Source organism: Hyperoodon ampullatus (genome assembly GCF_949752795.1).
Source record: "Hyperoodon ampullatus genome assembly, chromosome: 2".
Classification (NCBI taxonomy): Eukaryota; Metazoa; Chordata; class Mammalia; order Artiodactyla; family Ziphiidae; genus Hyperoodon; species Hyperoodon ampullatus.
In genome coordinates, this window is record NC_136915.1 from 5,876,740 (window position 1) to 5,902,366 (window position 25,627).

The 25,627-nt window shown below is 39.2% G+C and overlaps 1 protein-coding gene across 1 annotated transcript; it reads right to left on the reverse strand.

The window, feature by feature from the left end:
• Positions 1-8: 8 nt before the first annotated feature.
• On the reverse strand, positions 9-20,616 carry TNFRSF9 (TNF receptor superfamily member 9; the record flags this gene model as incomplete). The annotated part of the gene is made up of 7 exons (XM_079697363.1): positions 20,442-20,616; positions 19,152-19,259; positions 18,625-18,762; positions 18,015-18,081; positions 16,332-16,462; positions 15,681-15,815; positions 9-97 (listed from the first exon to the last, which is right to left on the reverse strand). Exons 1-7 carry the CDS (start codon positions 20,554-20,556, stop codon positions 9-11), a joined length of 783 nt encoding a protein of 260 aa, XP_079553489.1. The 5' UTR covers positions 20,557-20,616.
• Between the last annotated feature and the right edge of the window lie 5,011 nt (positions 20,617-25,627).

Here is a 25,627-nt window from a genome sequence, read left to right on the forward strand (position 1 = left end):
TTTCCTCTTCACAGTTCACACTCTCCTTCCTCTTCTTCTGGAAACCGGCAACTGCAGGCATCTTCCTCTTGGGCTGTTTGTACTGGTCTCATAAATGCTGAAAAGTAATTTAAAAGAGAGTTATCTTTTGTTGTCTGTTTGAATCATTTAACATTCATTTTCCATAAATCCCATTTGCAGAACATCTCTCAGCAGCAAACATTTTCAACTTTAGTTTGAACCAACTCATCAGCAAGAGAGGTAATAGCAAGTATAAACTTTTTTTCAGGATTATTTAAGATTTTTTTTCATTTTACCAAATTCTTTTTTATTGGTCTTGAAAAAAACTAGTTTCTTTATTGTCTACAAAGTCTAAAAACAGTCTTGAGCATGAATCATTATAGCATAAAATTAGTCATGTGCCAAACGTAACTGTAGTTTCAATTCAGCAGCACATGTTTTAGTCTTGAGGGTTACTTAGATTACACATTAGATGGTTTCTTTTGAATGAAATGCTTATGGCATCAAGATGTTAAAGTTACTCCCACTGCTTCAACCAATTAGTAAGTAAAGAACTGATTTATGCACTAGCTTCCAGATTTTCATTTACATGGTAGTCTATAGTATTTTTGTTATTGCTGAGCAACTTTCAATCCTAAAATATATATTAAATTATATATATATATATATATATACACACACATATATAACTGTGTCCCCACACCAAAGCCCACCAGTAAATATAAATTATTTTTATAGCCTGTCAAAGCAAAAGGTCCTACCCCAATTTTACATGCTTGTTACTATTAAAAATAAAAAATAACCAAAACCCATCAAGCACACTATCTCCAAGAACTTATGAAAAACTGGCAAGACATCCAGGAATACCAATGAGACGTTCTTTTCCTTTGAAATAGCATCAAAGATGAATTTTTAAATGGAAATCTGCTTCTGGAAAAATACAGTAGTCATACTTTTCCCTATTCTTCCTGCCAAGTACTGCTGAAAAGGCTGGATGTTTTATATATAACAAACATAAGAGGAATCTGAAAGGTGGCAAGAAAACAGACCAGTTAAGGAGCTTGGAACCCAAGGAAAACTATGGCCTTGAGTTCCCTGAGTATTCTCTCTGTTTCATACGTCCTAGACTGGGAACTGGAGAAGTAGGCTAATAAAAAAAAATGCCCCAAGAAAAGTCTGATCTCTCTAGCTAGGAAACCAGGAAAAGAGAAGAGTAACAAGACTAAAAGCTTTTAGATAATCACAGCTCTACTCTAGCAAAAATAAAAAACAAAAAAAACCCCATGGACCCACACCCAAGCACACCACTAAAGACCCAGTAGAGAGCATAGACTGACACCCTTGCCAAGCTCTATCAAGGCTCACTGCCCCATCCTCATTGGGGCAGCATCAGAGGAGCCCGAGTGGAGAGCTAGGACTTCACCACCACTCAACAGTAACAAGGCCACCTCCACCCCCCACCCATTCAGTGTCAGTGGAAACCATGTGGGGAGCAGGAACAAAGTATCTTTCCTCATCCCAGACAGGGTAGTATCAGTGGGGGCTTAGTGGGGAGCAATAACAAGGATCTACCACCCCCAGGAGGTCTAGTATAGAACCTGGACTTCCACCTCCACCTGGAAGCATCCTTCTTCCTCTGCCAGAGTGGTGTTAGAGGAACCCTGAATAAACACCAGCTTTCAATTATATCCAAAGTCTGATAACATCATAGCCAATGTCTAGGTTTCAATTTTTAAAAAATCACTTGTCATTCTAAGAACAAGGAAGATCTCAACTTTAATAAGAAAAGGCAACAGATGCTAGCATCTAGGTGATATAGATGTTAGAGTTATCTGGCAAGGACGTTAAAGCAGCCATCATAAAGATGCCTCGCGGAATTCCCTGATGGTCCAGTGGCTAGGACTCAGCGGTTTCACTGCTGAGGGCCCAAGTTCAATCCCTGGTTGAGGAAACTAAGATCCCACAAGCTGCGTGGCACGGTAAAAAAAAAAAAAAAGAAGAAGCTTCAACAAGCAATTGGGAACACATTTGAAACAAATGAAAAAAAGAAAAAAAAGAAAAGAAAATTTTAAAAAAGAACCAGGTGACAATTTTAGAACTGAAAAATTACAATAACCAAAATTTAAAATATCAGTGAATTGGGCTCAGCACAAGAATGGAGAAGACAAAGGAAAGAATCATTACCCAAACTGAACAACAGAGAGAAAAGACTGGGAAAAAATGAACAAAGCCTCAGAGACATGTGGGGCTATAGCCAAAAAACTTAATATCATGTCATTGGAGTGCTTGAAGAAGAAGAGAAAGAGAGTAGGTCTGAAAAAGTATTTGAAGGAATAATGGCCAAAAATTTCCCAAATCTGGAAAAAGGCATAAATCTACAGATTCAGGAAGCTAAGTGAATGCTAAACAGGATAATCCAAAGAAATCCACACCAAGATACATTGTAGTTTAAGTTAGGAAAATGAAAAACCAAAAAAAGGAAAAGAAAGAAAGAAAGAAAGAAAGAAAGAAAGAAAGAAAGAAAGAAAGAAAGAAATCCTGAAAGCAGCCCACGAGAAGCAACACATCACTTATAGGGGAAAAACAAATTGAATGACAGTGAATTTCTTACCAGAAACCAGGCAGGCCAGAAGAAGTAGCACAACATTTTTCAAGTGCTGAAAGAAAAGAACTCTCAAGCCCAAATTCTATATCCAGTGAAAATATCTTTCAGGAGTGAAGGGGAAATTTTCAGACAAAATAAAACCTACCCTAAAAGAATGGCTCAAGAAAGTTCTCTGAACACAAGAGAGATGATAAAAAAAAGATATCTTGGAACATCAGGAAGGAAGAAAGAACAACAGAATGAGCAAATATATGGGTAAATAAAATAAACTTTCTTTCTCTTGAGTTTTCTAAATTATGTTTGAGGGTTGAAGTAAAAATTATAACACTAAGATGGTTCTCAAAGCATGTAGCAGAAATATTTTAGGCAAGTATATTATAAATTGGAAGAGGCTAAAATGATGTAAAGGGAGGTAAGATTTCTATACTTTTTTCAAACTGTTAAAATGTTGATGTAGACTATATAAATATATATGATAATTAGAGCAACCACACAAGAGCTATACAGAGATACACTAAAAAAAAAATACAGATAAATCAAAATGGAATTCTAAAACATGTTCAAGTAATCCACAGGAATGCAGAAAAGGAAAACAGAGAAAGCAAACAGAAAACAAAAAATAAAATAACATCTTGAGCCCTAACATATAAATAATTACAATAAATGTACATTGTTTAAATGTACCAATCAAAAGATAGAAATTAGTAGTGTTACCATTGTATGTAGTCTATAAGAAATTCACTTCAAATATAAAAATGTGGGAAGGCTGAAAGTAAAAGGATGGATAAAGATATACCATGTATATTATTAATTTTTAAAAAGCAGGAGTGGCTGTATTACTATCAGATAAAGTAGACTTCAGAGCAAAGAAAACAACCAGACATAGAGAGGGACCTTACATAATTATAAGAGTTAATTCACCAAGAAGGCATAGCAGTACTAAATATGTATACAACAAGCAACAGAGCTACAAGATAGGTGAAACAAAACTGAAATGAGAAATATACAAATCCAGAATTATATGTGAAGAATTAAATGGCCCTCTCCCAAGAGTTGATAGAAAAACTTGACAGAAAATCAGCAAGGATATAGAAGAACTCAACAACATCATCAATTAACAGGATCAAATCAATATTTAAGAACACTCCACCCATCTTTTCAAGTGTCTATAGAACATAGACCAAGATAGACCGTAACCTGGACCATGAACCAAACCTCAGCAAATTTAAAAGAAATCATACAGAGTGTGTCCTCTTATTATAGTGGAATTAAAATAGACATCAACAGCAGAAAGAAAACAAGAAAATCACCAAAAACTTGGAAACTGAAAAACACACTTTTAAATAATCAAGAGAAAAACAAAAAATACACCAAACTGAATGAAAATGAAAAAAACAACATATCAAAATGTGTGGACGCAGTTAATTCAGTACCGAGAGAGAAATTTATAATGTGAAGTTCTTATATTAGAAATACAAAAAGTCTCAAGATCTGGAACCAAGATGGCAGAGCAGAAGGACGTGCTCTCACTCCCTCTTGTGAGAACACCAGAATCACAACTAGCTGCTGGACAGTCATCGACAGGAAGACACTGGAACTCATCAAAAAAGATGCCGCACATCCAAAGACAAAGGGGAAGCCACAATGAGATGGTAGGAGCGGTGCAATCACAGTTAAATCAAATCCCATAACTGCTGCGTGGGTGACTCACAGACTGGAGAACACTTAGACCACAGAAGCCCCCCCACTGGAGTGAAGGTTCTGAGCCCCACGTCAGGTTCCCAACCTGGGGGTCCGGCAATGGGAGGAGGAACTCCTAGAGAATCAGACTTTGAAGCCTAGTGGGATTTGATTGCATGACTTTAACAGCACTGGGGGAAACAGAGACTCCACTCTTGGAGGGCACACACAAAGTAGTGTGCACACTGGGACCCAGAGAAGAAGCAGTGATCCCATAGGAGACTGAACTAGACCTACCTGCTAGTGTTGGAGGGTCTCCTGCAGAGGTGGGGGATGGCTGTGGCTCACCATGGGGAGACGGACACTGGCAGCAGAAGTTCTGGGAAGTACTCCTTGGCATGAGCCCTCCCAGAGTCTTCACAACAAAGCGTCCAGGTAGGCTCCAGTGTTGGGTCGCCTCAGGCCAAACAACCAACAGGGAGGGAACCCAGCCCCACCCATCAGCAGTCAAGCGGAATAAAGTTTTACTGAGTGCTACCAACCAGAGCAACAGTCAGCTCTACCCACCACCAGTCCCTCCCATCAGGAAACTTACACAAGCCTCTTAGATAGCCTCATCCACCAGAGGGCAGGAAGCAGAAGCAAGAAGGACTACAGTCCTGCAGCCTGTGGAACGAAAACCACATTCACAGAAAGATAGACAAGATGAAAAGGCAAAGGGCTATGTACCAGAGGAAGGAACAAGATAAAACCCCAGAAAGACAACTAAATGAAATGGAGATAGGCAACTTTCCAGAAAAAGAATTCAGAATAATGATAGTGAAGATGACCCAGGACTTCGGAAAAAGAATTTAGGCAAAGATCGAGAATTTGCAAGAAATGTTTAGCAAAGACCTAGAAGAATTAAAGAACAAACAAACAGAGATGAACAATACAATAACTGAAATGAAAGCTACACTAGAAGGAATCAATAGCAGAATAACTGAGGCAGAAGAACAGATAAGTGACCTGGAAGACAGAATGGTGGAATTCACTGCCACGGAACAGAATAAAGAAAAAAGAATGAAAAGAAATGAAGGCAGCCTAAGAGACCTCTGGGACAACATTAAACACAACAACATTCGCGTTATAGGGGTCCCAGGGGGAGAAGAGCAAGGGAAAAATGACAAATGACATACAAGGGAACTCCCATAAGGTTAACAGCTGATTTCTCAGCAGAAACTCTACAAGCCATAAGGGAGTGGCATGATATACTTAAAGTGATGAAAGGGAAGAACCTACAGCCAAGACTACTCTACACGGCAAGATCTCATTCAGATTTGATGGAGAAATCAAAAGCTTTACAGATAAGCAAAAGCTAAGAGAATTCAGCACCACCAAACCAGCTCTACAACAAATGCTAAAGGAAATTATCTAAGCGGGAAACACAAGAGAAGAATAGGACCTACAAAAACAAACCCAAAACAATTAAGAAAATGGCCATAGGAACATACATATCAATAATTACCTTAAATGTGAATGGATTAAATGCTCCAACCAAAAGACACAGGCTTGTTGAATGGATACAAAAGCAAGACCCATCTATATGCTGTCTACAAGAGACCCACTTCACACCTAGGGACACATATAGACTGAAAGTGAGGGGATGGAAAAAGATATTCCGTGCAAATGGAAATCCAAAGAAAGCTGTAGTAGCAATACTCATATCAGATAAAATAGACTTTAAAATAAAAAATCTTACAAGAGACAAGGAAGGACACTACATAATGATCAAGGGATCAATCCAAGAAGAAGATATATCAATTATACATATATATGCACCCAACATAGGAGCACCTCAATGCATAAGGCAACTGCTAACAGATATAAAAGAGGAAATTGACAGTAACACAATAATAGTGGGGGACTTTAACATCTCACTTACACCAATGGACAGATCATCCAAAATGAAAATAAATAAGGAAACAGAAGTTTTAAATGACACAATAGACCAGGTAGATTTAATTGATATTTATAGGACATTCCACCCAAAAACAGCACATTACACTTTCTTCTCAAGTGTGTATGTATCATTCTCCAGGATAGATCACATCTTGGGTCACAAATCAAGCCTCAGTAAATTTAAGAAAATAGAAATCATATCAAGCATCTTTTCTGACCACAATGCTATGAGAATTAGAAATCAATTACAGGGAAAAACCGTAAAAAACACAAACACATGGAGGCTAAACAATACGTTACTAAATAACCAAGAGATCACTACAAAAAAGATACTACAAAAAAAGAAAATTACAGACCAATATCACTGATGAATATAGATGCAAAAATCCTCAACAAAATACTAGCAAACAGAATCCAACAACACATTAAAAGGATCATACACCATGATCAAGTGGGATTTATCCCAGAGATGCAAGGATTCTTCAATATACGCAAATCAATCAATGTGATACACCATATTACAAATGGAAGAATAAAAACCATATGATCATCTCAATAGATGCAGAAAAGGTTTTTGACAAAATTCAACACGCATTTATTGTAAAAACCCTACAGAAAGTGGGCATAGAGGGAACTTACCTCAACATACTAAAGGCCATATATGACAACCTCACAGCAAACATCATTCTTAATTGTGAAAAACTGAAAGCATTTCCTCTAAGATCAGGAACAAGACAAGGATGTCCACTCTCACCACTATTATTCAACATAGTTTTGGAAGTCCTAGCCATGGCAATCAGAGAAGAAAAAGAAATAAAAGGAATACAAATTGGAAAAGAAGAAGCAACACTGTCACTTTGCAGATGACATGATACTATACATAGAGAATCCTAAAGATGCCACCAGAAAATCACTAGAGCTAATCAATGAATTCGGTAAAGTTGCAGGATACAAAATTAATGCACAGAAATATCTTGCATTCCTATATACTAATGATGAAAAATCTGAAAGTGAAATCAAGGAAACACTCCCATTTACCATTGCAACAAAAAGAATAAAATACCTAGGAATAAACCTACCTAGGGAGACAAAAGACCTATATGCAGAAAACTATGACACTGATGAAAGAAATTAAAGATGATACCAACAGATGGAGAGATATATCATGTTCTTGGATTGGAAGAATCAACATTGTGAAAATGACTATACTACCCAAAGCAATCTACAGATTCAATGCAATCCCTATCAAATTACCAATGGCATTTTTTATGGAACCAAAACAAAAAATCTTAACATTTGTATGCAGACACAAAAGACCCCTAATAGACAAAGCGGGCTTGAGGGAAAAAAACGGAGCTGGAGGAATCAGACTCCCTGACTTCAGACTATACTACAAAGTTACAGTAATCAAGACAATATGGTACTGGCACAAAAACAGAAAGATAGATCAATGGAACAGGATAGAAAGCCCAGAGATAAACCCACGCACCTATGGTCAACTAATCTAGGACAAAGGAGGCAAGGAGAAGAGACAGTCTCTTCAATAAGTGGTGCTGGGAAAACTGAACAGCTACATGTAAAAGAATGAAATTAGAACACTCCCCAACACCATACACAAAAATAAACTCAAAATGGATTAGAGACCTAAATGTAAGACTGGACACTATAAAACTCTTGGAGGAAAACATAGGAAGAACATTCTTTGATATAAATCACAGCAAGATCTTCTTTGACCCACCTCCTAGGGTAATGGAAATAAAAACAAAAATAAACAAATGGGACCTCATGAAACATAAAAGCTTTTGCACAGCAAAGGAAACTGTAAACAAGATGAAAAGACAACCCTCAAAATGGGAGAAAATATTTTCAAACGAATCAGTGGACAAAGGATTAATCTTCAAAATATATAAACAGCTCATGCAGCTCAATATTAAAAAAACAAACAACCCAATCCAAAAATGGGCAGAAGACTTAAATAGACATTTCTCCAAAGAAGACATACACGTGGCCAAGAAGCACATGAAAAGCTGCTCAACATCACTAATTATTAGAGAAATGCAAATCAAAACTACAATGAGGTATCACCTCACACCAGTTAGAATGGGCATCATCAGAAAATCTACAAACAACAAATGCTGGAGAGGGTGTGAAGAAAAGGGAACCCTCTTGCACTGTTGGTGGGAATGTAAATTAATACAGCCACTATGGAGAACAGTAAGGAGGTTCCTTAAAAAACTAAAAAAAGAATTACCATATGATCCAGCAATCCCACTGCTGGGCATATACCCAGAGAAAACCATAATTCAAAAAGACACATGTACCCCAATGTTCATTGCAGCACTGTTTACAATAGCCAGGTCATGGAAGAAACCTAAATGCCCATCGACAGACGAATGGATAAAGAAGATGTGGTGCATATATACAATGGAATATTACTCAGCCATAAAATGGAACGAAATTGGGTCATTTGTAGAGACGTGGATGGATCTAGAGACTATCATAAAGAGTGAAGTAAGTCAGAAAGAGAAAAATAAATATCATCTATTAACGCATATATGTGGAACCTAGAAAAATGGTACAGATGAACCAGTTTGCAGGGCAGAAATTGAGACACAGATGTAGAGAACAAACGTATGGACACCAAGGGGGAAAGCGGCTGGGGGGGGAGGTGGTGTGATGAACTGGGAGATTGGGATTGACATGTATACACTGATGTGTATAAAATTCATGACTAATAAGGACCTACTGTATAAAATAATAAATAGAGCTTCCCTGGTGGCGCAGTGGTTGAGAGTCCACCTGCTGATGCAGCGGACACAGGTTCATGCCCCGGTCCAGGAAGATCCCACATGCCGCGGAGCGGCTGGGCCCGTGAGCCATGGCCGCTGAGCCTGCGCGTCCGGAGCCTGTGCTCCACAACGGGAGAGGCCACAACAGTGAGAGGCCCGCGTACCACAAAAAGTTAATTAATTAATTAAATTTTAAAAAAGATAATCCCCCAAAAAAATAAATAAAAATAAAGCACTAACCTTGGGAATGGTCATTATATCATTAAAAAAAAAGAAGAAAGAGAAAATGTCTCAAACCAATAACATAAGCTTCCACCTAAATAGAAAAAGAACAAAATAAATCCAAAGCAAGCAAAAGAAAGGAAATAATAAAGGTAAAAGCAGAAACTAGTGAAATTGAAAACAGAAAAATAATAGAGCAAATCAATGAAACAAAGAGCTGGTTCTTTGAAAAGTTCAATAAGATTGACAAATCTCTATCAAGACTGATTCAGAAAAAAAAGAGAGAAGACACACATTACCAATATCAGTAGGTGATATCACTACAGACCTGCATATAACAGAAGAATAAAAAGGAAATAGCATAGATAACTTAACATCAGTTAAGTCAAACAAATTTTGTCAAACATAAATTTGACAACTTAGATGAATTGGACCAAGTCCTCAAAAAACATAAACTCACAATTCACTCAGTATGAATCAAATAACTTGAGTGCCCTATAATTATTAAGGCAATTGAATTTGTAACTAAGGAGCTCCAAAAAGAAAGCTCCAGGTTAGATAGTTTCACTAGACAATTCTATAAACTATTTAAAGAAGAATTAACACCAATTCTACACAATCTCTTCCAGAAAAGAGAAGAGGGAACATATCTCAACTTATCCGAGGAAGTCAATATTACCCTGATATCAAAACCAGACAAAGACAGTCTAGAAAAGAAAACCACAGATCAATATTCCTCATGAATATAGCTGCAAAAATTCTTAACAAAATATTAGTGAAGAGAATTCAGACATATATAAAAATAATTATATACCATGACTAAGTGGAGTTTAGTCCAGGGATGCAAGGCTAGTTTGAAATTCAAAAATCAATCTATATAATTCATCATCTCAACAGGCTAAAGAACAAAAATCACATAATCAAATCAATTGATACAGAAAAAAGCACCTGACAAAATTCAACCCTCATTCATGATTTTAAAAAAAAACATCTTCAGAACAGTTTCTCAACTTGATAAAGAATATCTACTAAAAATCTGTAGCTCACATCATACCTACTGGTGAAAGACAATGCTTTTCCCCAAAGATTAGAAGCAAGGCGAAGATATTCCCTCTCTCCACTCTTATTCAACATAGTACTAGACATTCTAGCCAGAATAATAAGGCAAGAAAAGAAATAAAAGGCATATAGATTGGAAATGAAAAAAAATAAAGCTTTTTTTTTTTTTTTTTGCAGATGACACTACGGTCTATGTAAAAAACCCCAAGGAATCTACAAAATACCCTAGAACTAGTAAGCAAGTTCAGCAAAATCACAGGACACAAAACCAAACTACAAAAACCAACTCTGTTTCTATATACTAGCAATGAATGTGTCAAACCCAAAATTTAAGATACAATATCATCTGCAGTTGTTAAATTTAAATACTAAGGCCTAAATTTAACAAAACATATGTGGGACTTGTATGCTGAAAACCACAAAATGCTGATGAAAGAAATCAAAGAAAATATACATAAACGGAGAGACATACTGTGTTCATGGATTGGAATAGTTAACGTAGTAAAGATGTCAATTCTCCCTGAACTGATATACAGATTTAACACAATTGCTATCAGAATCCCAGCTAACTTTTTGCAGATAGGGATAAGATTATCTAAAATTTATATAGAAATGCAAACAAACTAGAATAGCCAAAATAATTTTGAAAAAGAAGAATAACGTGGGAGGACTCATTCTACGCTATACCCAATTTCAAGACTGTTTTACAGCTACCGTAACCAAGACTGTGTGGTATTGGCAGAAGGAAAAGCACACATATCAGTGGAACAGAAGAGAGAAACCAGAAAGAGTCTCCACACAAGTACAGCCAACTGATTTTTGACAAAAGTGAAAAAGCAATTCAATGGAGGAAGGATAATCTTCTCAATAAATGATGCTGAAGCTGTTGGACACCCATTAGCCAAAAAATAATAATAATAATTTTAAAATATTGACCTGCAACTCTCACACCTTATACAAAACTTAACTAAAAATGAAGCATAGATTTACATATAACACATTTGGTAGATAATATAGGAGAAAGTCTAAATCTTTGGGACCTAGGACTTGGTAAAGAGTTCTTAGGCATAATCCCATAAATGAAAAAAATTGGCCAATTGGACTTCATCAAAATTAAAAACTTTTTATCTGCAGAAGATCATGTGAAGAGGATGAAAAGGCAAGCTACAGACTGGGAGGAAATACTTACAAACCTCACGTCTGATAAAGGGCTCATATCGAGGAGATAAAAAAATCTCTCAAATGTCAAAAGTAAAACAAACAGTCCAGTTAGAAAATGGGTAAAAGACATGAAGGAACATTTCACTGAAGAAGATATACAGATGGAAAATAAGTACATGAAAAGATGTTCAACCCTTAGGGAAAGGCAAATTAAAACCACAGTGTAGGGCTTCCCTGGTGGCGCAGTGGTTGGGAGTCCGCCTGCCGATGCAGGGGACGCAGGCTCGTGCCCCGGTCCGGGAGGATCCCACATGCCGCGGAGCGGCTGGGCCCGTGCGCCATGGCGGCTGAGCCTGCGCGTCCGGAGCCTGTGCCCCGCAACGGGAGAGGCCACAACAGTGAGAGGCCCGCATACCGCAAAACAAACAAACAAACAACAACAAACATACATACCTATTATAACAGCTGAAATTAAAAATTGCTGCAATACAAACTGCTGGTGAGGATGAGGAGAAACTCTCCTATGTTGCTGGTGGAATGTTAAATGGTACAACTCCTCTGGAAAAGTGTTTAGCAGTTTCTTAAAAAACTAAATACACACTTACCATATGACCCAGTAATTGCACTCCTGGGCATTTATCTTAAAGATATGGAAACTTATGTCCACACAGATCTGTACTTGATTATTCATAGCAGCTCTAATGTAACAGTCATAAACTGGAAACAACCAAAATGTCTCTCGATAGGTGAATGGTAAAACACACTGTGGTACAACCTCACCTTACAACACTAGTCAGCAGTAAAAAAGAATCAACTATTGAAACACAACTCAGACGGATCTCAATGGCATCTGCTGAGGGGAAAAAGCCAGTCTTAAAAGGTCTCTTGGGCTTCCCTGGTGGTGCAGTGGTTGAGAGTCCGCCTGCCAATGCAGAGGACACGGGTTTGTGCCCCGGTCCGGGAGGATCCCACATGCCGTGAAGCGGCTAGGCCCGTGAGCCATGGCCCTGAGCCTGTGCGTCCGGAGCCTGTGCTCTGCAACGGGAGACGCCACAGCAGTGAGAGGCCCGTGTACCGCAAAAAAAAAAAAAAAAAGTTCTCTTATTTATGATCCATTTATATATCATATGATACCATTTATATAACATTCTTGAAATGACAAAATTACAGAGATGGAAAACAGATCTGTAGTTATGAGGGGTTAGGGATGGTGGGGAAAGGGAGTGTTTGGAGTACAAAGGAGTAGCAGGAGGAGACCTCTGTGGCGATGGAATAGCTCTGTATTTTGATTGTGCTAGTGGTTTACACCAATCTACACCTGGGATAAAATGACATACACCAAACTAAACACACGCCATGTGCCAATGTCAGTTGCCTGGTTTTGATATTGTACTGTAGTTATGTACGATGTAACCCCATGAGTGGCACATAAGACTTTTCTGTACTGTTTTTACAACTTCCTGTGAATCCCTATTTCAAAATAGAAAGTTTTAAAAAAATAACCTAAAAATTTTTTAAATGGATTACTGTTCCATTGAAACTCACTAATTACTCATAAGTACTTTTGAAAATCATTTTATAAAGACCTTTATTGTAGATTGGGGTAAAGCTGGGAGGGATAGTTGTTTAAAACAGAGGTTTCAGTGAGAACTTAGAGCTTAAATCAGAGGTTTAGACCTCAAAAAGAGAGTCAAAGAACAAACCACAGGGTCGGAAAATATATTTGCAGCACATGAACAGTAGACTAAAACATTCCTACAGATGAATAAGAAAAGGACAAACAACCCAGTAGGAAAAGGCTCAAAAGATCAGGCACTTTGCAAGAGAGGAAATCCAAATGACCAATATAACATGAAAAGATGTCCAATCTCACTAGGAATCAGGGAAATGCAAATTAAAACCACGAGATACTACTATACAGCCACCAGACAGATAAAAATTAAGAAGTCTGATGATACTAGGTAGTAGCAAGGATTGGAGCAAAAAGAACTGTCCTATGCTGCTGTGAAAGTGTAAATGAGGTCTAGTATTCTGGAAAACAGTTTGGTAAATCTAGTACTAAGGACCAAGATACACATTCCTCATATCCCAGCAATTTTATTCCCAGGTTAAAAACAAAACAAAAACAGAAACATGTGCTTATGTGTACTGAGATACGTAGACAAAAATATTCAAATATCACTGTCTGTAAGAGCCCCAAATTGGAAACAACCCAAGTGTCCAGGAATATTAAAATGGATAAACAAACTATGATACAGTCATTCAAGAGAAGAGTATTCAACACTGGAAATCAACTAAAGATAAATGCCACACGTGGATGAATCATAAAGATACAAAGTTGAGTGAAAAGGGGAAGGAAAATGTAGAACAGATACAGTGTGATTCCACTTGTCTGAAGTTCAAAGCAGCCAAATTAAACCCTGTTCTTAGGTAACAAAGCTATAAATAAGAGCAAGGAAGTGAGCACCGTAAGAATCTAGTTGTGGTTAGCACTAGTGGAGGGAAGGTTTTCATCTGGAAGGAACACCAGCAGCGCTTCCAGGAAGCAGAGTATGTTCTGCTTCTTGACCTGGGTAGAGTTACACAGGTGTTCATCTTACAGTTTGTTAAACTTTATGCCTATGCATTTTCCTGTATATTTCAAAATGTTCAAAAGGTTTTATATTGTTTTCAGAAAGAAACTTTATACAAATTAGTGTACTGCATCTTTAGATAAGACTTTACTAATACTTCCCCTCCTATATTTTTAACAACCCACAAACTGACACTCTCCAGTCTTATTATGGTGGCTTGGGCTACATCACAGAGCTCTCAGAGCGCTCCTCCTATACATGAAGCCCTCTTAGTAAGTCTAGCCTGCTATCTATGGTTCTGTTCTCCACAAAGACAAAAATGCAGGGCTTCCCTGGTGGCACAGTGGTTGAGAGTCCGCCTGCCGATTCAGGGGACACGGGTTCGTGCCCCGGTCCGGAAAGATCCCACATGCTGCGGAGCGGCTGGGCCCGTGAGCCATGGGCCGTTGAGCCTGCGCGTCCGGAGCCTGTGCTCCGCAACGGGAGAGGCCACAACAGTGAGAGGCCTGCGTACCGCAAAAAAAAAAAAAAAAAAAAAAAAAATGCAGATTGCCCCCATCTTTAAGCCTTTTGGAATAAATGTTATTAGCGTTCGTTTAGTGAGTATTAACCCTGTGCCAGGCACTTGCCCAGTTCCTTTTAGAAATAGTATCTGGCTTAATGAATGGAATCCATTATTGAAATTTCTCATTTAATCCAGATCAGTGTCCTAATAATTCATCTCATTAAACCCACTTTAAGCTCCCTCCTTGTTCTCTAGGCTTTCTTCTAGTTGTGGGTCTAGTTCAGGTTAAGGCCATTCATCAGCCAGAGGAGTACTGCTAGATGGGGCAACGTTATTTTTGATTCCTCTTTGTCCGTGTCCTGTATCCACAACTGAGTGGCCACACACATACACACACACAGTTGTCCAAGGCTGCAGCATACTTAAAGTGGTCATTTTTCTGGAACCCTCGGATTATGTTCTGCCATCACCAGGCTTTCTCCACGTCAGCACCGTTGACATCTGGGGACGGCTAACTCTTTGTTGTGGGGCTGCCCTGTGCACTGCAGGATATTTAGCAGCATCGCTCAACTCCACTCACTAGATGCCAGGAGCAAAGCACTCGCTACCCCACTGCTTAGACTGTGGCCACCAAAACTGTCTCCAGGCATGGCCAAATGTCCCCTTGGGGGCCAAATTGTCCCACTTGATAACCACTGTGCTATACTAACCTAGCTTCTGTAACTTAAAACAAATCATCTTTCTCTTTCTACTGTAAAAAGCCTAGCCTCAAAAAGCTCATAACGAATTTCCCTGGTGGCACAGTGGTTAAGAATGCGCCCGCCAATGCAGGGGACATGGGTTCGAGCCCTGGTCCAGGAAGATCCCACATGCCGTGGAGCAACGAAGCCCGCGAGCCACAGCTACTGAGCCCATGTGCCACAACTACTGAAGCCCTCAAGCCTAGAGCCCGTGCTCTGCAGCAACAGAAGCCACCGCAGTAAGAAGCCCGTGCACCGCAATGAAGAGTAGCCCCAGCTCACCACAGCTAGAGAAAGCCCGCGCGCAGCAACGAAGACCCAATGCAGCCAAAAATAAATAAATAAATAAATAGCTTTTTTTTTTAAAAAAAAGGCTCATATCTAACACTTTTATGTTCCTCTTACGTTGCTTGAATATATACAGGAGCTTCTTTCTGCCCTGTTTAACCACAGAGAAACGGAGCACCACGAAGGACGCCAAGAAGAGCACTGCAGTCGACGTCAATGCAAGAAAGAAGATAATGATCCGGGTGCTGTGACCTTTAAAACAGAACAAAAGGAGAAATTCAGACAAAAATAAAAGTTTGCAAATATGCTGATATTTGTATTTGCATCTGTAAACCCTTAAACATGAAAAGTCGTGCCTTGGGCATCTCCCACCCGCTACCTTAGTAAACTTGCCTGCTTGTTAAGAAAACTTTTTTTACAACCTTAGTCATTTTCCTAGAAGCCCACAAAAATTAAGTGGTTTGGCCTTTGTAGCCTATAGGAAACATGGAACTCTATAATCGCCATTACTTGGCATTATCAAAGGTGTAGCGTCTGTTTGGATGCAGTCTCACCTTGCTCTGCTTACTAATGTGGAATTCAGAGTGAATAAAAAACACCGGAAGAAATGGATGGGTCCCTTGAAGCCAGGGTAAGAAAAGGAGGGCATGTCGAGGTGCCTTCCTCGACAGAGGCAGAGATGCAAGGCATCAGGATCTTGGAGTGACTTAGACACCAATCCGAATGGCCACATACATTCATTTGATTTAACAGCAACAAACCAGCTACCTGGCTCTCCCCCAGGGGCAGGCATGACGGTGGAGGATGCACCTGGAGAGAAGTCAGCTGACGCTGGTCCACATACCACATCGCTTTCCTTCGTCCCATTCACAAGGACAGACTTCCCATCCAAAGAACAGCTTAGATGGTCCAATGAAAAGAGTTCAAATAATTAATTCAGGTACGGATCATTCTAATTAAAAAAGACTGACATTTCCTACCCAGTAAAGCAGTTCTGGTGAAAAAGATGTGTGGATCTGGGTTCATAGGCAAAGCAAAGATATTTTGAAAAACTTCTACTTGACCTTCTGGGCTTCTTCCAATGTTCACTTGGCTTTCATGGCTCTCCACAATTCATCCCACTCTATCTACCTAACTGGATTCTTCTTTCTTCCCAGGCTGGGGAGTCCTGTCCCACGACAGCTTACTTCAGGGTGTTGCCTGGTTAGTCTCTCACTCCCACCTTCTTAAGCATATTTGACCATCTCTGGCACACAGGAAGGACAGACAAGTTAGCCTAGGGTTAGGAGCTCCTAACCCTATGATGTGTTGGCATCAGACTGACCAGGGTTTGAGCCCTGGGTCGGTCCCTTTGTAGAATGACCTTGGGCAAGTTGGGAAATCTCTCTAAGCCTCAGTTTTCTCATCTGAAAAATAAGATATACATGTCCCAAGGCTGTTGTGAAGAGTAAACGACACTATGTGCCTGACTTACCCCCTGTAAATGGTAGCCATCCATCATCACTGTCATCATCACCATCATCATTGTCCTATGTCTTTCCCCTGCCTCTTTTTACCTAAAACAAACCCACCTATTCTCCAAAGCCCAGTTCGATCCCACTGTCCATGCAGACTCACTTCCGTGCTCTGAGCTATTTGTGTCAAAAGACAGACAAACATCAGGGGCTTCCCTGGTGGTGCAGTGGTTGAGAGTCCGCCTGCCGATGCAGGGGACACGGGTTCGTGCCCCGGTCTGGGAAGATCCCACATGCCGCAGAGCGGCTGGGCCCGTGAGCCATGACTGCTGAGCCTGCGCATCCGGAGCCTGTGCTCCGCAACGGGAGAGGCCACAGCAGTGAGAGGCCCGCGTACCGCAAAAAAAAAAAAAAAAAAAGACAAACAAAAAAAACCTTTCTAATCTGTTATGGACCAATGCTTTTGTAACACACAATTAGAATGTAAATGTAAAATAATGATAAAAATGATTTTCTAGTAAGAAGATCAAATGCAAAAAGAACAAAGGTGTACAAAATACACTGTTGGCTATTTTACTACCTGTGATAGTCTTGTTTGCTCAAGACTATGTTAAAGCTTTTCAGGGAAGGAAACATACTTTACCCTCTTCTATATTATTATCAGTGCTGGCACTGAACACTTGAAGGTGGGCTGATCAATGGGGGAAGGTCAGAGGCAGCACAGAGATTGGAAGGACACAGAAGAGCACCTGGGGCGGACAGTAACTAAGTTCCACTGGCAAATCTGACCACATTGCTCTGGGCATTACTTCTGGAGAAAATGCCCACTTTGGCAATCTAGTCACAATTACCCCATACTGTTCCCATACCACCTATTTGCATGTTATTCTATGTCTACACTTGATAGGTTTAAAAAAGCATCAGTGATCATATTCCTTGTCTTTAGAAAAGTTAACCCAGATCCTTTATTTTGTAAGCAGAAAGAAATGATACATACTCTGTCCAAGGTTTACAGTCACCATGTTCCCGATCATTAAATGTCCCAAAGGAACAGTCTTTACAACCTTTTGTAAAAATTAAAGGAATAATAAAAAAAGGAAGCATTTTAATCATTTTTAACTTTCTCTGTGTTGAACATGATCACATAATAATAAAGTCATTAACTTAATAAAATCTGTACCGATTGTCTAACAATCCTTCCTGAATTTCATTAGTGATGAACAATTCTTCTTGAATAGTTTGTGATGAACAGAATCCCATAATAAAGTCATTAACTTAATGCAATCTACATAGATTGTTCAACAGTTTTTCTTGAAATGAAACCTTAATACCACTAAAGGCTTTATTCTAATTGTACATGGAGTATTGTATATGCATGTATACGATGCATGAAAAGGCATGGTTCTGGTGAAGAACAAATATTTTGATTTCAAATTATTTCCATTGATTGAGAAATAATTTTGTAAATATCAGATACTTAGCAGTTCATTATTATTACTTAAAGGTTCTACAAATCTACGTTTTATTTTGTAATCAAAGGACCAAGAACTAAGTTAACAACATACGACTAGACAACAAATTGGCACTAGATAGAAGAGGAAACCTACCCTCTTTTGTTAATTCTTGACCTTGTTTACAGTCCTCTTCACACATGGCACATCCTTCCCCCAGGCAGGAGAATCCCGACACACACTCACACTCTGCATTGCTGGTGGAGGAACATGCTTTCTTGGTCCTGAAAACACCTACAAAGTCCCCCAGTGTTACAATACCCTTGATCTCCAAATCCAGGAAGCAAATTTATGTTCTGCAATAAAAACCATGCTTGTTCTACTTAGAATGGTCCTAAAGGTCTCAGAGTATAAAGTTTACTTTTAAATATCTATAGAAGACTTTTTTACATTTTGCTAATTAAAAAATTCTCTCTTGTCTAATGAATATTTCCTCTAATATATAAAAAGCTCAATCCACCAATAGTTGCTATTACAGTAAATTATTTTACTGGACCTGCCTATTAACAGAGGAACCAGACTATTTGACACTTCAGAGTTTCAAAAGAGATCAGTATGCTCGGGAATAAAAGCTTGTCTTCCCAACACATTTCTGGATGAAGAATATATCTTTTAAATCATACCTTCACACTTCCTGCATACATCACAGGCCTTTTGTCCACTTGTGCTGGAGAAACTATTTGAAGGACAAGGAGTGCAAAGCTCATGCTTGTTTTTCCCACAGAAAGTACCTAAAAAGGGTAGATAAGAGCTGTACATGTTTGACAATGGACCATCATCACCCAAAACATTATGAGGCTCACAAGAAGACCAGAATATGAAACAAAGATTCATTTTCTAGGTACTACAGTGATAGACTTTATTTGTTGATTGACTGTTTTAAATTATCCATTTGCAAGATTGCCCTAAGCATAATCACAGAATTAAAAATAACAAAGTATAGATATTGCAACAAAAAATCAATGGAAAGAAAATAGTTTCCTTTACCTATTGAATAAAACAGAATTATTTCTCTTGATTGATCCAGGACATTGGTGACTGGACTCAGGAGATCAATGTCCTTTATTGGCACACTACAGTGTAAAGGTGTCTGCCTTTTCCCACTCTGTTAAGCCTCCTGCCACTTGCTTATTCCCTGCTGCGCCCCCCGGTCTGAGCACTGTCCTCATACACAAAACTAACATTTGTTGAGGTCTTTCCCTGTGCCGTGCACTGATCTAAGCCCATCATAGGATCCTCCCAGCAATCAGTCTTATGAGATAGGTTCTCATATCATCCCCAGATGATGAAGCTGGAGCACAAGAGTTTAAGTGACAAGGCTGCATTCACACAGCTAAGATGTAGCATTCAAGAAATATTTGTAAATGAATGAATAAAAGATCATTTATTGGGGGAGAGGGATAAATTAGGAGTTTGGGATTAACAGATACACACCACTGTATATAAAATAGATAAGGGCTTCCCTGGTGGCGCAGTGGTTGAGAGTCCGCCTGCTGATGCAGGGGACACGGGTTCGTGCCCCGGTCTGGGGGGATCCCACATGCCGCGGAGCGGCTTGGCCTGTGAGCCATGGCCGTTGAGCCTGCGTGTCCGGAGCCTGTGCTCCGCAGCGGGAGAGGCCACAGCGGTGAGAGGCCCACATACCGCAAAAAAAAAAAAAAAAAAAAAAAAAAATAGATAAACAACAAGGACCTACTGTACAACTAAGGGGACTATATTCAATATCTTGTAATATACATATATATATATCATTTTGCTGTATGCCTGAAACTAACACAATATTGTAAATCAGCTATAGTTCAATTTTTTTTAAAAAGATCATTAAAACAGAGCTCATAAGCCCTGACTACCAGACTAACTGAACCATGTTTTCAGCAGAACAGATCAAGCACACATGTTAATTTGGTCCTTACCCGCTGAACAGTTACTACAGAAATCCTGCAATGATCTTGTCCTCTCGAAATTCATGACCAACAGCACAGTAGCCACTATGTTGTAATAGCAATTTCCCATGACGAAATCTTGCATAGACGTATTAGCCAAGCAGATTCCAAAAGAATTTTAATCAAAGTAGCTGGTTTCACAAGTACCACTCTGCAAAAGGTGAAAGTTTCCTAGGATGAGGTGGTTTCTCCTTTCAGAATTACCTACAGTTCAGCTATCACCTGTACAATTCTACACGATCATAACTCAGGGTTTGCAGGAAAAATTAATGATGGAATACCATGGAAAAGGTAGCAAATTCATAGAAACTTCTAGGATAAGAGAAGCGTGACTCGACACTTAGCTTGCTGTAGATTTGCCAAAGTCTAAGAGTGTACTTTCCAACATGTTTTGCCAAAATGCAGAAATAACAATAGCAAGAACTTTTGGGGACTTTCATAGATATTTAGCATTAGCATCTAGATTTCAACAATGCCTGTGGCTTGCTGCCCCTGAAATATAGTCCTTAAAGAGAGAATCTGTCAGGGGCATCCAACAGTTCAGCTCAGTGAGAAGACATCTCATTATTACTATTCTCCCTTTGTCCAAACAGCATGTGGAATTTCAACACCTAGTTGCTAAAATGTTAAAACACCTCCTTGTTCAACTCATTATCACATTTTCTTAATAGACATGTACCTGCTCATTTTGAGATTTGAAGCTCATCTAGTCATAAAACTAAAGAGTCCAACAATCTCTATAGGCCAGGTTCTTGATCCTTATTTAATGGGTTATGGAATAAAAGTTATTAGAAGGGGAAAAGTCTAGAAATGGACAAAGGGAACAAAGCTTCATCCTCATCCCTCCTCGGTTCCCCCCATCTTCCCCAAATGGACAAACCTTGAGATCGCAGGAATGGTGGAGAACTTTCCTTCTCCTTGATCTTCAGAGCAGTGAGTTTCTGCAGCTGACAAGGGCTGCAGGTCAAAGACTCAAAGAGGGGAGTTTGGTGACTCAACCGGGGGCGGGGCCTCGTGGGAAATCCCCAGAGACAGCTCTGTGAGGTAGCTCACTTGATATTTGCTGACCACAAAGTCCCCTAGAGCTTCTGTCCCCACTTAATAACACACTTCAAACTAAGAGCAGCCCTCTGCTGTTAGGGCATTTTTCAGATGACTTTGGCAAACAGATTTTGTCACTTAAAGTAGTTCTCCATGTCAAAGCTTTTAAGGCATCCTTAAAATATTTGAGATTTGACAGATGAAACCCACTTCTAAAGAAAGGTCAGCACTCCTGTCAATTACTACCCCTTAACCCTATAATAATAGTGATGCTACAGCGATAACTTATTGACTGCAGCTGATGTACCAGGCATCAGATAAGCAACTTAGCTGCAAATGAACCCTAGGTGTTGATATGATGAGGATGAGGATGAGGATGCGTATGACAGCATTATGCAAATAAGATCATTGAGCTATGAGTCTGGCCAGATTATCAGCAGGACGGGGAGCCGGGATTAGAAACAAAGATGACCTGACTCCTTTTGACTGTTCCTTGCTATCTGGGTGAGATAGAGGAAGAAGGAGGAAGAAATGGAGGGGAACTGGAGACAAAGGAAGCATAGAATTTATATGGCGGGTGACTTTATTGGGTGAAGTTAGGATCTATGAGGGCTTTTAGAAAGCCATTATTTCAAATTAAAAAAAAAGAAAGAATAAGAGAAGAGGAAGAGGAGGAGGATGCTTTCAAGATGCTAAAACTCATCCAGCATTGAGTGGCTAGGGGCCCTCAGGGAGACGATCAGGGGAGCCAAGAGCAGGAGTGGTTTTCAATAAAACAGATGGTTTTCTATTTGGATCCAAACAGAAGAGTTCCTTTTCCACAGGAGACAGGGTGGTTTTGTCTTGAATTGGGGGATGAAGGGGGAGGGGAGCAAATATTTATTAAACACTTGCTGTGTGCTAAGCACCTTACACATCTCCACGACCCCTATGATGCCATCAACCTCCTTAGAAACTTTCAGTGGCTCCCTGTTGTCCACAGAAGAAAACCTGGACCCTATAGTCCAGTATTCAAGGACATCCCAGATCTGACCTGAAGTTGTCTTTAAATATATATATATATATATATATATATATATATATATATATATATATATATATATATATATAGTTCACGTAAATGTCACCATTTTAAAGGGTACATTTCAGTGGATTTTAGTATTCACTATGTTGTGCAACCATCACCAGTATATAACTTCAAAACATTTTCATTGGTCCCAAAAGAAACCCCGTATCCATTAGCCGTCACTCCTCAATCTCCCTCCCCCCAGCCCCTGGTAGCCACTAATCTGCTTTCTGTCTCAATGAATTTGCCAATTCTGGACGTTTCATATACATAGATCATACGATAGCTGGTCTTTTGTATTGGGCTTCTTGTACTTAGCATAATAGTTTCAAGGTCCTTCCATGATGTAGTACATATCAGTACTTCATTCCTTTTTTAGGGCTGAATACTATTCCATTCTGTAGATTTACCACATTTTGTTCATCCATTCATCAGCTGATGGACATATGAGTTGTTTCCACTTTTTGACTATTACGAATAACACTGCTCTGAAGATTTGTGTACAAGTTTTTGTACGAACATATGTTTTCAGTTCTCTTGGGTGTGGAATTGCCCCATTGTGTGGTCATCCTGTTTCACTTTTTGAGGAATTACCAGACTGTTTCCCACAGCAGCTGCAGCATTTTACATTCCCACCAGCAATGTACAAGGGTTTCAATTTCTCCACATCCTTGCTACCACTTGTTGGTTTTCTGTGGGTTTTTTTTTTTAACAACAACAAAAAATTTTTTTTATTATAGCCATCCAAGTGGGTGTGAAGTATCTCATTGTGGTTTTGATTTGCTACCCATGCCCCAATTTTATCAACCCTCACCCACACCCCATGTAATGGGAATAGTAGAGTATAGCACATGGTTAAGAGTCCAAGCTTTACTATCAGGCTGATTTGGATCGAATCTAGGCTCTGCCATCTTGATGGTCACGCAACCTTGGGCAAGTTTCTTAACCTCCCTAAATCTCAGTTTTTCCAACCATACCTTACAGATACAGGAACGCTGTACCCCATCCTTATTTAGTGAGGATTAAATGAAACAATGAATATGAAATTCTTAGTTCAGTGCCTGGCACATAGTTCTCAAGAAAATAGTAACTGTTATTATGAGACTTATTATTTCAAAAATTTCCCTCCCCAGCCTCCCACAGTGATTATCAGTAAAGCAACCAGGGCGAGTAGCAAGAGAGAAGGAGAAAAACACATGGGCTATCTACAGAATTTATTCCCCAATTCTGAGCATCATCTGAGAGTCATTCTCCCTGTGATAATTTGGGATCCCCTCCACCAACTTCAGCAGAGTTGGCCAAATGTAGGAGCATCACACCATAGAAACTGCACAGCTGATAATTTCCTAACACTTTCAGTGTCACCATCTAACCTCATTTAACTGTGGGACTCTGGGTTTAACATGACAGCATGACATTTAACTGGACTATATTTTTATTTAACTTACTGCTACTTGCTAATTTACATTTTGGATATTCTGTGGGCAGAGGTATTACCTCCCCTGAAAGTGATGTGTGTCGTTTCCTAGCACAGTAATTAGCTCACCTTTTGAAGCTGGGCCAATGACATAAGAGTCTTTACTGAGCTAAAAGATTCTCAAGATTAGTTTTACCAGCCGATGGTTAAACAAAATCAGCCACTTCAGAATTATTCTACCAAAGGTTGTGCACACCTTCATTCAGCTGTGTGAAGAGTTTTATAATGTTCACTTTTCTGCATTTTATTTGATAAAATCATGATAAGAAGCTGAGGCAAATTCTATTGCTAACTAGATGCACATAATATTTAAGCTAGCCAAAGGTGTAATACTCCTTTAGTACAATTTTCATTTGCTTTAAAATATCAATACAAAAAATAAAAAAGCAATTAACGTTGGCTTCCCTGGTGGTGCAGTCGTTGAGAGTCCGCCTGCCGATGCAGGGGACATGGGTTCGTGCCCCGGTCCAGGAAGATACCACATGCCGCGGAGCAGCTAGGCCCATGAGCCATGGCTGCTGAGCCTGCACGTCCAGAGCCTGTGCTCCACAATGGGAGAGGCCACAACAGTGAGAGGCCCGCGTACCACAAAAAAAAAAAAAAAAAAAAGACACATGCACCCCAATGTTCACTGCAGCACTATTTACAATAGCCAGGTCATGGAAGCAACCTAAATGCCCATCGGCAGATGAATGGGTAAAGAAGATGTGGCACATATATACAATGGAATATTACTCAGCCATAAAAAGGAACAAAATTGGGTCTTTTATAGAGACGTGGATGGATCTAGAGACTGTCATACAGAGTGAAGTAAGTCAGGAAGAGAAAAACAAATATCATATACTAACGCATATATGTGGAACCTAGAAAAATGGTACAGATGAACCAGTTTGCAGGGCAGAAATTGAGACACAGATGTAGAGAACAAACGTATGGACACCAAGGGGGGAAAGTGGCGGGGGTGCTAGTGGTGTGATGAACTGGGAGATTGGGATTGACATGTATACGCTAATATGTATAAAATGGATAACTAATAAGAACCTGCTGTATAACAAAATAAATAAAATAAAATACAAAAGGAAAAAAAGAGTATCCCCCTCTTGCCACAACTAGAGAAAGTCTGCACGCAGCAATGAAGACCCAATGCTTAATCAAATCCCTCTCAGAGGCCTAGGATGCGATAAATTCTCGCATAATCTGTTATTATGCAAGAACATTATGGAAATTATAGCTTCCCAGAAGTCCCAAGTGTCTATTATCTTGATGCTACTTATGCTCCCTTTTGTGGTTTTGTAAGTCCTTGTGAATTACCATGGAATTCAAAATAATTGCACAAGAAATCTGAAGAAGGCTTTGCAATATTAAATGATTCATGTGACTGTTAAATCTCCACATATGTAGGAAGTAGCATGAGAACTGTAATAGTGGTTCTTTACAGGAATTAACTAGAAGGACATTGAACCTCAGAATGGCAAACAGTTTTAATTTTTATAAAAGTATGTAATAAAATTTGATTAAACTTCACAAAATAAAAAGGTCAGGTATATTTAAACAAATTAGATATTTGATTTT